The 15,461-nt window shown below is 34.9% G+C and overlaps 2 protein-coding genes across 2 annotated transcripts in view; both read right to left on the bottom strand.

Moving 5' to 3' along the window:
- Positions 1 to 15,461, bottom strand: part of slc26a6.2 (solute carrier family 26 member 6, tandem duplicate 2) — a 406,025-nt gene that overhangs the window by 315,263 nt on the left and 75,301 nt on the right. The window lies entirely within an intron of this gene.
- Positions 1 to 15,461, bottom strand: part of prkar2aa (protein kinase, cAMP-dependent, regulatory, type II, alpha A) — a 39,040-nt gene that overhangs the window by 11,083 nt on the left and 12,496 nt on the right. Inside the window, exons 2-3 of the mRNA NM_001077370.2 lie at positions 2,500 to 2,535; positions 216 to 352 (exon numbers count right to left, since the gene is read on the bottom strand). Coding sequence (NP_001070838.2) covers positions 216 to 352; positions 2,500 to 2,535 — 173 coding nt within the window. The remainder of the gene's footprint in view (positions 1 to 215; positions 353 to 2,499; positions 2,536 to 15,461) is intronic.

The raw sequence follows: 15,461 nt of genomic DNA, 5'->3' as shown, positions 1-15,461 counted from the left end.
TGACATCAGCAAAAAAATAAAAAAGAGCAAATCGTTATGTGAGATAATTATTTCCTCCATCGTGACAACTGACAGTGGCTGGTTTAGTAGAGCATGTGTGATCAGAAACCAAACATGACTGACCGGCTTGCAAACTGCCCAGCAGTGCTAAACCTGAGTGAAATCTGTTTACAGTTTTAGAGTATTCATATCTGCGTGTGTGTGTGTGTGTGTACCTGATCAAGAGCCTTGAATAACAGAATGTCCTTGCAGGCCTCCTGTAATCTACAACGCTGCTCGTCTGTTTTTGGATGGACAACTCTAGGCTCAGAATCTTCCTCATCGTCATCAGGGTTAAAGGCCTCCGCGCACACTATCAAAAGAAGTTACAGTTATTTACACAAGTTCCGCCATCACCAAATTTACATACATGATATTACAAAACACTGGAAAAGGAGTTCATTTGTTTTTATAGAGCAGTTTACACCTGGCCACTTCATGTGTTTTCTCTAATCAGATAGCTATCTGATTTGAGAAAAAAGTTCCATTTATGATTTGATATCAGGGAAATGTAAAGCTTTTAAAGACATGTTTAAGTTCATTGTGAATGAAATTTTTGACTTATACAGGGCTAAACATAAAGGATTTTATTTTTTAATGGCCCAGTTGGGTCAAATGGAATAATTCGTTTTTGCTTGCCACAAACGAAAGAAAATCAAAAAATTTCTTAGCCACATATTTTAATGTGCTACACTTAATTGTATACACTTTTTTTAACTGACAAATTAAACATTAAAGTGTACGCCTTAAGTTTCTTGCCTGTTTATAAATATTATGTCCACTCTAGACATGGGACGATAACAGTTTTCAAGGTATACTGTGGTTTGGCAAAGTCAAGGTTTTACAACTGACTAACTTTTCTGCTATATCGTTCCTGCGGTATATGTAACGGTATACTTTTTTAATTTTTTTTTTTTATAGGACAACAGTATCTCCAGCAGAAAAGATATACAAAGATGTAGTTTTAAATTGTAAAAAAAACTAATGAAGACAGCAGAAGTCGAGGATTGATTTGAATTATTAGTTTGATATGTTTACTGTTCCAAAATATTATAATTGTTTCTCAAAATAAAATGTATTGTGTTCAAAGAGAAAAAAGTTGTTCTTTTTTTTTACCCAGACATTTATAAAAAATATACTTTAGAGCAGTAGATACAATCACAATACAATGTTTTCCAAGGTTATCATACCATCAGAATCTTAGAATTACCGACCCATGCCTAGTCTACTCCACCTTACTTCTGTTAAAAGTTTTTGTATAAACGGAAGATAACGTAAAGCGATATATTGCTTTTTTTATTATCAGGAGGTACTGCATAATTGTTTTTCTTTCTCTGATTAGGAACTTTAATTAGAAAAAAAATTGCTTAATTAAATGTAAAACACTTAAATATAAAAAAGAAAGTTTTACTAAGACGGATGTCGGCCAACAAAACAATGTTTCAGTGATTTTAAGACTTTTTAAGACCCCGGGCACATCCTGGATATGATTTTTAGGGGATATGGTCTTCAAAATCCACACTATGTGCAATTGTAACTTAAAAAGTGGTGTATTTGAAACATTTTAAATTCATATTTTTTTAACAGAAATGTCAGCAACAACAGTGCTCAGCTAATACAAGTACTCCCCTCACAAATGTAGATTTTAAATTCATATTTTTAATAGGAAGCTATACAATATTATATGTGCACATAAATTAGATTAGTCAGTACTAAAGCCAAATCTGGAGCTTCAAAACTAGCACACCCAAATTTATATGTTATAGAAAAATATTAAATACTAATTTTAAAGAAGAGAAAAAATCAAGAAGCAAATAATTGGAAAAATTGTAGGCCTTTGCAAAATATTTTGCTTGAATTTAATTGTATTATCTTTCAATTTCTAAATATGTTCGGTGACTAAAACATTCTTTTAATAAATATATCCGTTTAATAAATCTGTTTTGTTTAAATTCCCCAAAATACATTGCCTATATTCACTGAGAAATGGATATAAACATTCATTTTAAAAATGGGGTGTCCTCGATTATGCTGAGAACTGTATATCTTATTTGGCATACAAATGATTTTATATGCAGGCTTCAGCCTTTGTACGTCACTCATGTTCCAGAAAAACATAATCACACAAGGCAGACTTCATGATTGGACGATGGACAATACGCAACTTCACGAAAAAAAGACTATTGTTCTCATTGTGTAAAGCATGCCTTTACAGGTATAGCAAATCTTGATGGCCTCACGACAACGTGGGACCTGCACATAAACAAAAAGCATCAAGGGAACGCATTCAATAAAAGGGGGATTTTTACTGGAACACAGTTGAAAGGGGCAGAAGGACTGGCGACGTAATTACTATAAAACAAACACGAGGGGAAATGACGGAAAGGCAGAGCACTTATCTGACACTCACACACACACTTTAAACCACATGATTAGTGCAATGACGTCAAACAAACTCACCCGACACTCTCCGGTTAAATCTGCTGGGGGGAGGAGCTGTGGAGAGAAAGACAGAGAGAAAGAGATCGAGTTAATTCAACTGCGTTAACCATCAAACTCAGTCTCCAGATCTCACATGTGCCCTTGAGTATCTGTGTGGGTGTGTTAAATATTCGCTAAGGTCAGTCAAAGGCCTGTCCTACAGGCTGTACCAGTTTCTGGAGATTGCAATTATGTGTGTAGGATCAGAGCAGAGTCTCAGGAACCCTGCAGGTCTGACACCCCCCCTCCTGCCCCCTCTCTCACAGGGCCGTTACAATCCTGCACTCCATTAACTCTTTGGTGTAAAACTAGCAGTAATCTTCCTCTCGCAAGCACTCTAGCTTATTAGTGAAATACAGTCTTAATAAGATGATCTGCTCAGGACCAGTACCTCTGTAGCAAACACATTTACATATTGCGAAACAACACTTGTGGTGTTTAAAGGGCTCCTTGATAATTATTCCACTTCTTAAACTTTGGTTATTGTGTAATGCTGTTGTCTGAGGATAAACAACATCTGCAATGACTCGGTGATCAAAGTTCAATGCAAAGGGAGAATTTTTCTTTCGCAAACATCTGGTAAAAAGACACAACAACAACAACAACAAGCTTCCTTCCTGGGTTTGTGATGTCAACAAATCAAAAATTTACATAAACCCAGACAACTTGCACTACTTACTATCCTTCAAAAGTACAGACCCTCTAGTTTTTCGCAATTTTGCAATCGCTGAACCCAAAGCAAAATCAACAAAAAGTCGCAATTTTTTGCGATCTTGCAAAATATTAATTTAAACGCAACGTAAAACGCAACGTAATCACAAAAAAAACTTTAAATTATAAAAAAAAAAAAATCCAGTTCCAAACCATAAATTTAAATGATAATTATTTCAGTACGTAATTAATTGTTTTAAATGATTTATAGACGTTGCAGACAAGCGTCTCTTTAAAAAAGTACATCTCACTTGCTCCCTCACAATCCTAACATTGAAATGGGGGGTAAAAGTCTTACAGCCTGTGCAGTAAGCAGATGTGGTTGAAGAGCAAGTGATTTACATGTGAAGTCAATGCAAAGATGCGGTTAGACATCATGTGGCGGAAATCAAGTGAATACCACTGCGCGAATTGGTTGTTTTGTGTGTTTGACCCGGTTCAGACTGCAAAAGAAAGTGGGAACAAACATCTAACAAACGGAGCAATGGAACAGACAGAGAAGCAAGCAGCTTACAAAGATGGAGATTGGTTCAAGGATGATGGCCGCTGGACGTGACCGAATTCAAGGACGTTATTTTTGCTTTACATGTATGATACGATAAATAATTTCGTTTAACTCTTTTCCTGCCACTGACGAGAGAAAACACTTCCCTGCCATTGACAAATTTTATGACAATCCATGTTTTAGGTGTGTAACGTAGGGGAAGACCTAACGCATGTCCTGAGTGAAGTACATGATGTCAGATGCTCCAGGTATGAAATCTGAAAAAGTATTTTTTTAAGTAAGGTAATAATAAGAGTTATAACCTTCCCTTGGCCTAATCTGTATTGTTTTAGATCTTGTCTTGATAAGAGATCAAAGTAAAGAAGCTTTATTTTTTTATTGTCAGATTGCAAACCTCACATAGTAGGCTAAATATATATATATATATATATATATATATATATATATATATATACATACATATATATACATATATATATATATATACACATATATACATATATATACATATATACATATATATATATACATATATATACACATATATATATATATATACATATATATATATATATATATATACACATATATATATATATATATATATATATATATACATATATATATATATATATATATATATATATATATATATATATATACATATATACATATATATACACACACACACACACACATATATATATATATATATATATATATATATATATATATATATATATATATATATATATATATATATATATATATATATATATATACATATACATATACATATACATATATATTGAATTTCTGGGAATTACCACTACAAAAGCAATCATTGTTATCGCGAAAAAAAAAAGTGAAAAATAAAATCACAAAAAAAAAACTAGAGGTCTGAAAATAGCTAATTGAGTCACCTCACATGCATTTTACACTTATAGTAAAGAAAAACTTGCATAAGCTGTCAAAACAAAAGTTTATTTTAACTTAAAGTAGCTGTATAAAAGGTTACTACTATGCTGCAAAATGTTTCATCTAATAATATTTATAATAAAAACAATAAATTTTAAAAACCCCTCAAGTAGCACACAATTTGCCAAACATTAATCTGTTTGTCTAGTCTTAATTTGATTTGATTCAATACTCTTAATTTAATTCAGGTTTAAGCCTCATTCTGTTACAGCAAAAATGAAAATATTTAACAGAATAAATTAACACAAACATTATGGCTCTATTATTGTAAAACTTAAGAAATTATTATTTAACTGTGCAAGTTAAACTACTTGTAAGTTTTGGATTACTAAAATTTCATTTCACCATTACAGCAAACAACAGAATAAAGAAAGAATCCAGAAGTAAATGCAATAAAAATAAAAATAAAGATTTCATATGGTCAAACAAGTCTGAACGCATTCTTAAAGTAATTAACCTGCCGCCAAATATGCACATTTCATAGGACACAACATGCTTGCTCACGTTGCATGCCGCCGAATCAGTTCTATTCACACATAAGCATTTAGATTTGCACCTCTTTGTAAATGACTTAACACCGCATGTGAGTGTGTGTGCGTACTATATGCCCAGATAAAGCAGCTCAATAGCTAGGCGTGTAGTGAGAGCACTCAGAGAGATGAGTGCGTGCATGAGCGTGAGACGGACCGCTTCAGCCTCACGTGGAGGGGATATCAAGTGGCCCGAGCTGCCATGACAACAAAATACAAGGAAGACCTCCTCATCTCTATAACAACTATAACCCCCAAATACACACCCACACATTCACTGTCTCTTCTGCCAGCCACTGAGAGACAGAGAGACTGTTAGATGTAGTTTATCCTGATTATTTTTTTTGTATTTTTCTAGTACTATTCAGTGTTTTATGCTTTTTTAAATAAATAAAAAAATATATACATGTTCTTTTTGATGTAAATTTTATAAATGCTTTGGCAATACATCTGTCATGCCAATAAAGAGATTATTAAATAGATTTGAATTTAATTGAATTGAGAGAGATACACAGACAGAATGACACAGAAAGGAAGTAAAGGGAAGGTAAAATGGTGCTGTGGACGACATTATAATCTTAAAACTAAATATTAGGGGTGTCAAAATTGATTGTTTCTTTAATGCACCGTGATGCATACGCAAACAATTTGGTATCGGTTCAGTAAAAATCATAACTGGTTATTATATACGGACGATCACATATGCGTTAAAATGGCGGTAGATAACTAATGCGGAGGGAAGAGACCTTGAGTAATTAAAACGCTTGAACTATTTAAAAAGCAGATAACTGCACAATTCACTGTTTTTGAGTTTGCTGGACAGTCTTTTACTGACAGGGAAGTACATCAGAAACCAGCTAGGAAAAGAAAAAAGCTGTAAACTCTCTCACTCTCTGTGGCCCCTTTGACCTGCTGGCATGTTTGTGAGGTAACGTTTTATCTCCTCTCTCGGCTGTTCCAACAATAACTTTACTTGTGGATCCAGACATAAGGGTGTCTGCACAGCGAGTTTTCTCTACCGCACTGATGTCTTTAATGGATCAGCTGATCGTGTCAGCTCATTAACATCACTGTCCATATCATTTGCTGGTCAGTGCCAGAGCCGCGCTGACTGTTAGAGCCAATCACAGCCTTTGTTGTTGAGCGCGTGATCAATCAGAGGTGTATAAGAACTTGCTCAACAACGCTCAAAAAGCAAGCGGGATAATATTTACATTTGTTTATTTGCTATAAATGCTCATGTTGTTAGATACGTTCGAAAAGAGTTTTCTTTGAGCAGGTCAAATTAAAGGTACAGCACCATATACAGTAAGGACAAAATTGTATTACAAATAATTTTTATTAAACACATCTACCAACTCAAAAAGCTTGAAAAGTCAACTTGGTAACTTTGTTAGGTAAACATTACTCTGCAAGCATGAGGAAAAATGTGTTCTTCAGATTTCACTCCCCAATTGACATGGGACGGATATCTTATGTTTATAATATTACAGCCCCTTAATCTGCATGTTTTTACCCATTTTACTGCAACAGCTTTTTTTTTATTGTTCACTTACTGTTAGGGCAATATATCGTTACAGCATCGATATCGCAATGTGATTATTCACAATTGTCACAGAGCGAGTAAACGTCTGGATTATAATTGATACTTTAGGCCTGTGACTGTATGAGGGTTTTAAAAGCATTTAGGCATAAGATATTGTACCGTTTGTAACTTTAAAAAATGATTAGTGATTAACATTGAATTGTCTGAAATGAAGACTATGCAGTATTGTTTTGCATTTAATTATTACATTACTGCATATTCGATTTAATTGCTTCCTCTGTAAACAATAAGACACTCTTTATTTAATGTGTATGTTTTTCTCTATTGAATATATCAATGCTTGTAGATTGTTTATCATATTTTCTGCACTCCCCTACAGAATCATCTTTAGAATTATAAATTCTTTCCAAACTGTTTTATTAACTCACACTGTAAATAATGCTGGGTTCTACACAATCGATTTGAGTTGGGACAACATAATTAAGTCACCTTACAAATTTAAGTGGGTTGAACATAAAACAATTAAGTTATCTAAAAAAAAAATCTCCAGAATTGTGTTGTTTTAGCTCAATTTAAATCAGTCGTTTGAACAAACAGTAAATTACATATTTTGAGTGCATCTTGTGAAATTGTATTTATATCACAATGTATAATCGCAGAATAAAAAAGTATCTCCAATTTCCAATACCTCAGCCCTACTTGCTGTAACAGGTACAGATTTACACAGTCTGGTCAGATAAAAATGTTGCATGTTCTGTTGTTGGATGTAACAAAGAAGATAAGAGTTTCCATTGTGTTGAACTTTACTTTCAATGAAAATGTACCAAGCAATATGGGTAAAGTGTTGTATAATTAGACAACTATTTATTTTTACCAGCAAGGGTCAGTTTAATGCTGTTTGTGAAGGATGGGTCAATACATTTACATTACATCAAGTCATTCAGCAGATGCTTTTATTCGCAACAAGTGTTACAAATAACATTTAAGATAATAATAAAAAAAAAAATATATATATATATATATATATATATATATATATATATATATATATATTTTATAAAAAATATTTTTTATAAGAAAAATACTTGTGTAAAGTAGGGAGGGATTAGGAAAAGAGTGATTTCTATTTTTCTTTGAAGTAAAGTGCTCACAGACAAGAGTATGTAGGTGACTTGTGAATGTGAAGGGATTCAGCAGTTTGTATGGGAAAGAGGAGATTTTTCCACCAGAAAGGAACAGTAAATGAAAAGGTTTTGGTAAGTGATTAAGAACCTCTCTGTTATAGTATGACACTCATTTACCGACCAGAGGTTTGTGGAGGGGGTGTAGATTTATAGTCTTAGTTTTTCTACAATACATATTGCAACAGGATTATAAATTGACCAGATGAATTAAATGGCTCTATTTGGAAAGATTTCATTCATTTAGATAGATTGGCATGATCATGTTACATGCAGTGCGTTTACATAAAATGTAATAAATGACAAGCATAAATAAACAACAGTTAAATGTTAAATAAATAGCAATGCTTCATGGTTTTCTCATTATTTACATACAGAAACAATCAAGCATAAAATAACATCATCATTGTATAAATGATTTAAAAATTTAATATCTTTACATCTTTAATAAATAATCTAACCGTGTGGTGGGACTATTGCAGATATACACATTTCGATATCCATGCTCAAATGATATATTGTGCAGCCCTACTATGAACTTTGAGAATATTTTCAAATGTTTGATCTTAAAGTGCTTGTTAATATGTTAGGCTAATGTGGCTAAAGTTACCATGGAGCGCAGAGCTTTGTATTTATTCTGTAAAGATAAGAGAATTGCATTAATAGTGTAACGTTTATTCGCAAACAGCAGCAAACCTGAACTGATTAGCAACATGCTAGCTGATGAGTTATATCAACTTGATGCAATAAATTTACAACGACTCCATAAATGTATGTAATAACATTCAGAAACATCCGGATAGAGTCTAGAAGTTGCATTAGTTGACGTTAGCTTGAACATTTATGGCTTTTAGGAGACACAAACACAAACAGTGTGTCTTTGCTCGCACCAAAATAAGATCAAATTTGACAAGCTATAATAAATTATATGTGGGCTATTGTGAGCTGAAACTTCACAGAGACAATCTGGGATTTACATCTTATAAAAAGGGGCATTACCAGGAAAAACAAGTATAAATCCACAGATGTCCCATTTAAGAGGACAGTTCACACAAATATGAGTTTGTCATCATTTGGTCTCCATGCACTTGTGTTAGTTTGCGCCCATATCCTTTTGTTTTGATACACACAGAAAAAAAGAGCAGTTAGTGACATGATAGGATCACAAAAGATAATTATTTACTGAAAATCCTGCCTTCAACTGATGCTCTCATGTGTAGGGGAAGGATCATGTGACACTCAAGACTGGCTATTCTGCTTTGCTATTACTCAGAAAAGTTGCATCATAAAACAAATTAAAATAGAAACGGTTTCTGTACTCAGCAGAAGAAAATAATATCAAACAAATTGAAAACAAGTAGATTACTTTTTTTTTGCCCATTTTCAGTCTGACTGCTTATAAAAAGTCAGCAAGGTATCATTTATATCTAATACATTTATACTAATAAAAGTTTGTTCAAATCCCCAAGCCTAATAGTACAAGCAAATATTACTTACAAACAACAGCAGCTTGAGAATTACAAAACTTAAATTTGTCCTGTCTGTCTTTTTTTCTTCCTCTATGCCATTCTAGATGTCCTCATGCACACAGTCTTATCACTGCTGGCAAATATTAGCCAGTGGGAGAGAGAGCGAGTGAGAGAGACTTGTAATTTTTAAAGTAAACAATGTGTGTGTGTGATCTCTGTGATGGTTTGGCTAAAATTGCTTATAATCATGTGAGAGTCAGCAACTGAACTGCACACATTTGCTTGCGTTTTCTAAATATAAAGTGCATACATAATTAGACCAAAATAAACTAATAGGCCAATATGTTAATAATGCTAATGTGTATGGATGTAACGATTCACCTGACTACAATTCACGATACTAATCTCATGATTCACGATTTAGTCACGATTTTTTAACAAAATTATTTGAAACAAATGTAACAAATGTTTTTGCTCAATATTATTTTCTGCCATAACCAAATTGCTATTTTAAAAACAAGTTTCTAAAAAGAATAATACAAACTAAAGAAGCCTCATTAATATAAACAAACTAAAACTGTGACTGTGCTGGGATTTTACATTTTTAAAAAGAAGCATGTTTTCTGGCATAAACTGAGGTCTTTGCACATTTACAATGTCCCCTGCTGAGAAAACTCTTTCAATGGGAACTGAGATGGCTGGAGTGGGGAGGTAAGTCTTTCCTTAACCAGAGAGCAGGGTGTAGAGAGGTGGTTGGTAGGCCCTCTGCTCCAGGCCACAAGCATAAAACTAGTCTTAAAACTTATTATAAAAGTACTAATTAAATAATAGGATAGAGACAGGAGTTGAATATGATTATAAAGGTAAATAATTAATATTACTTGTAAAAAATAACTAGTATAAGTATCAGTGTGATACACAAAAGAAGAAATAATCTTGAAAAAAATGTTAAATCTTCGATAAGCAAATTTTTAAAATATGCATAAAATAATTTGAAAAGGAGAGGGGGAAAATAATCTAATATCTGTAAGAGATCAACTTTCTCTTTTAGTCTGAAAAACATCTTTCGCTATGAAAACACTGATGCACTGTGTGATCTCTGTAGCACTGCAAACCATCTGGTCCACGTGGTTTGGTTTTATTAATAGTTTTTTTTTTTTTTTTTTTTGCAAATAGACATCTGTAACAGTGGTTTTTCACTGTGCTGATGGTTTATGTGCGTCTTATTCGCTGTTCTGTTGGTGTAAGGGTAGTCAAGCCAGCAACTAGCTCTCTGCAACTCACATGGTCAACCACCGAAGCTAAGCAGAGCTGCGCATGGGAAAGCTAGGTTGCTGCCAGAAGTGGTGTTAGTGAGGCCAGCAGGGGGCGCTCAACCTGTGGTCTGTGTGAGTCCTAAAGCCCCAGTATAGTGAAGAGGACACTATACTGCTCCGTAAGCACAGTCTTTCGAATGAAACCAAGGCTCTGACTCTATGTCGTCGTTAAAAATCCCCGGATGTCCTTTGAAAAGGAGTAGGGGTTTAACTGCCAAATTTACCCACTGGCCTCTGTCTATCATGGCCTCCTTAACCATCCCCATATGATAATTGGCTTCATCACTCTGGTGCATTATGGCTGCCGTCGCGTTATCCAGGTGGATGCTGCACACTGGTGGTGGAAAGAGCATCTAGAAAAGCGCTATAAGGAATCATTATTAAGTAGCGCTCGTCGCTGATGTGCAGGTAAAGCAAGTTTGCGCCTGTAACCACAGCACCCCCTGTTTTCAAATAATGTGTTGCGATTCACTTGAATCATCACATATTTCAATCTATTTTCAACCGGCTTGCTAAAATTGCTTGAAAACTGTGTAATTGTATTTTTTTAATATCATTTTTAAATGCTTAATAAAAAAATAATAAAAATAATAATTTTGTTAAATATTACTAAAACTAGATTGACAAATTACTAATATTATTTTGTGAAAAATATATTTTTTTACTTTAATAAATAAAGTTACAAACGTAAATAAAGATAAAAATGTAACAATCCTACATGATTTTTCAGCAGGCTAAGTTACTCCAGTCTTCAGTGTAAAAATCGTTCAAAAATCACTCTGTTATGATTTGTTGTATGTATATTATTTTTAATATTGTCAATGTGGAATACACTGAAAAACATGTTGACACTCATAAAAAAGGAAATCAGGCTCAAATAACGCTGATGTTCCTGGCTTTTATGAATAAACAAGACACCTCAGTTGTAGCCATGTATTTTCATGAACACTTCTTGCTCGTCAGGGGTTTGTGGAGGTTTGGATAACAAAAATCAAAATCCCACTATGCTTCACAACCGGCTGTATTTTCTCTCTCTGTGTGTCCTGCTGTAAGCAATCAATCTTAATGTCCACGTCCCCCTTTTCCTTTCCTCTCTAAAAACTTTGTCTATCTTCTGCAGCGCTCCATTTCTCCCTCTCTCTCTAGCCCTTATAAGGCAGCGTGTATCTGTCTCACTCTGTGCCTGTGGATTTAACCCCTTACTGGCAGCTAAATGGATTACTTGAAATGATGAATGAGCATGAATGAAATCTACAACACCTTGAATCAGATTTTTGCTCAAAAACAGCCATTTCATTTAGTTTTTATAAAGTCCCTAGAAGCATGTGAAGATTCAGTGCTGCTCAATATCTGTAAAATGTGTTTGTGTGCATGATATTAAAGTTAGAGGCAAGGTCAGTTGTGCCTCTGATAAGACGAGGCCATTCGCCTGCTTAATCTCCTCCTTGACTGGACAAAGTCACTGCCTGTTCTTTCAATTCCTCTCTGATTGGCTGATACGGTATTATGTGGAGCAAGCTGAAGGTCAAGGCACAGCCAATCAAAACGTACACCTTGTGACCAGAGACCTCTCATTGGCTGAACTCTTGTTCCACTGACCTGCTCTCCTTGAGCCGCCACCACTAATCAGTCTGACCTAAACATCTTGCTGAGGAGTAAACTTGTATTGTAATACCAGCATGCAAAACTGGGCGACTTAAACTGTTTGCACCAAAAAAAATAAAAAATTTTAGATTACCACAGTTTAAATCCAGTGTTGTTTTTTGTTTTGAGGTAACGTACTTCTTGTTTAGAAGCGCAGAATGAGACTAATGTTTCCTATTTAGCTGAGTAGAAAAAGAGAGAGAGGAAATTAAAGATTACATTTAATTGGAGACTAAAATAGTGTAAGCAACAATGTAGATAATGTGCATGATTTCCACATCCTGCCTAACCTCTGGCCTTACCCACGATTCCTTGAGAATGAAGAGTTCTGGTGCACTGCTCTAACGAACGGATTTGTGCCTCATTTATACTCTGCAAGTTAAGAAGGTTTAAAAGGCAAAAAACAGCATTGTGTTGTGGATGCTCCTGCACCTCATTACCCCTGGTTGCATGCACAGCATCTTTTTTGTAACGTTTGTGCAGGACTTTACTTTTATAGATGAATGACTCTGAGGTAACTTTGGCCTCTCAGGTACCTGTGTTTGAGCTGCCATCTTTAGTTTTATCCCAATTTTTTAAGTTTTTTATGTATATAATAAGTATTATTATAACCAATATGAAATGTTTTAGATTCGCTGTTCACAATTCATCAGTGTATTAACAAATATATTCACTAACCCTACATCAGCAGGTGTAATGCTGTGTTCACACCAGATGCAGAACGCGCAAATAAATTGTGCTATTCATGCATAAATACACACATGAACATTTTGTTTACTTCATTAGCAAGTCAAAATTTGTTTAATTTGCACGTCAAATTTGCTTCACAATAGACACAGATTCGCTTCATGGGCAGGGCTTCTGTCTGCCCAGTGACTCTAGTTTTGTTGCTAAATGGCTAACAAGGATTTCTATTGAGGTAATAGCTCTGCTTATGAGCTTTAGGAACGCTGCGTATATTCGTTAGGAGCCGTGTCTACTAGGTCCACTAGGTCCTTTCAGAGCTGCACCCAGAAACTTCTCCAGAAATTATACCTGGATGATGGAGGCTTTCAGCTGTGCTTCCGACTGAGCCTAAGTTTGATGAACTTTTGTCAGGTGTCGGAAAAAGGATTTCCCCTTGTGACACCAAAAACAGGTGCCACATCATAATCACGCACGGACAAGAGCAAGCTCCTGATTGGTTAACGCGCTGTGAATGTGCGCTGAAGTTCAGCTTTTCAAACTTGAGGGTTTTGTGCAAAACGCAACATTTGCACCGTCTCATTCACACCGCAGGATGTCTATTCAAGTCTTTGCATTGACTTAACATGTAAATCACCCGCACTTGACAATTTATCCACGTCTGGAGGGGATGCAGCATTACAGACTGTGATAAACCATAGTCTTATGCAAAGTTGCAAAAATGTTGCTAGTTGCAAAAGCTGAATGATCAGTTAAAACCTACTAATTTTTCATTGAAATAATAGATGATTAATTGTTGAGATAACAGATGATCAATTGTTTAAAGGTCTTATGAAATTAATATATAGTTTCTTTACATGTTAGTATCAGTAATCAATCAGTCACAAAATTCACGTTAAGAAAATATAAAACTGATATAGACATGTACAAATTGTAGTTTGTCACTTCCGCCTAAATGGAACAATGATTTTATTCATGTCAACACATACTATAGTTTTCATTAAATCATAACCAATCAAATGCTCTCTAATATCTGACAGGCCCCACCCCCTTCAAGAAGCTTCTCATTGGCTTTTCATTTGATGCGCTTGAGCTCAACTCCTCTCACTGGCAGAACGGTGAAAAAACAAAACGATTGGATGATTTTTAAAAAGCGGAGGAGCTACACTTATGCCTAGTTCAGACTGCGTGACTTTAGCCCCGATTTTGGCTCGCCGACAGGTTTTGAGAAATCGCCGACAAATGCCTGAAATCACAGGCAAAACGGTGCTTGTGCACGTGAGTTACAATCACACAGTATGAACTTTCAAAGACGCGATCTGAGAGAATCGCTGATGAGTCGCCGATGCCTGCGAGATATTTGGCGTGCTGAATATCTGGAGCTGTCGGCGATTCAAATCATGCCGTGTGAATTGAGTTTTGACTGAAAATAACGTCAGCGATCGCCTACAGCCAATGAGAGAGCAGCGGGAGGCTGGGGGAGAAGTTAAAAGCGCTCTTTTTTGGTTTATTTGGACCCAAGAAATGGAGGAAAAACTAGTGGAGGTTTGACAGGAATCAGGAGCGCCTGTGTCTGTTTGACGTTTCATACAGAAAGAAATTAGTTTATTATCAACGTTGAGGAGAAATGACTAATTCCCTTTAAACCCAGGTGAGCAAACATGTACATGTTCTACCCCATTAAAGGCTTCTTACTCATTATGTAGTTAATAACAAAAGATATACTACGTGTTTTTGGCTGTGAGACGTAGTTTGGACGAAGTTGTCGGCGATTCTTCCTATAGTAAAGTCATGCAGTGTGAAAGTCCCTGTCGCCGATCCATCTTGCAGTGTAAACAAAGCAGCGACGAAACGCCAGCCCAGATAGTCAACCAGTGTGAACACATCTGTGACACGACTACTGTGAAAATCTTGCAGTCTGAACTCGGCATTAGCCCCCACAATCTCTTCATGTTTCAGTTAAGATCACATAAAAAAAAATTACTAAAAATTATTAGGATTACATATAACAATCTTTAGATGAATCACTTATCAAAAAAACGGTTTGTTGCAGCCTTAGTTTAAGTACATGCTGACTGAACAATATTTTTATTGATATTATGTCAGTTTAAATGAAATGAAAAGTGTAGTGTTTAAAAAAAGTTTAAAGTTTGATATAATTTTTTGCTTTTATTCTTAATATATAGTGAGGATGTTCCTCCTTTTGAGGAAATTTTGAACTTGTGTCCTTTTGTCCCCCATGATTTTGTACTCCCTAGTTAAACGTGCCAAACTACAAAGGATGCAAGTCAGATACTCTACATACTTGATGCTGATGCCAATTCATTCAGCAACTACACACACAACAACTACTTCTCACATTACAATTATTCTGCAC

The sequence above is a fragment of the Danio rerio genome, chromosome 8, assembly GCF_052040795.2.
Source record: "Danio rerio strain M-AB ecotype USA chromosome 8, GRCz13ab, whole genome shotgun sequence".
Classification (NCBI taxonomy): domain Eukaryota; kingdom Metazoa; phylum Chordata; class Actinopteri; order Cypriniformes; family Danionidae; genus Danio; species Danio rerio.
The sequence above is the reverse complement of the archived record's forward strand: the minus strand, read 5'-3'. Positions and strand labels throughout refer to the sequence as shown.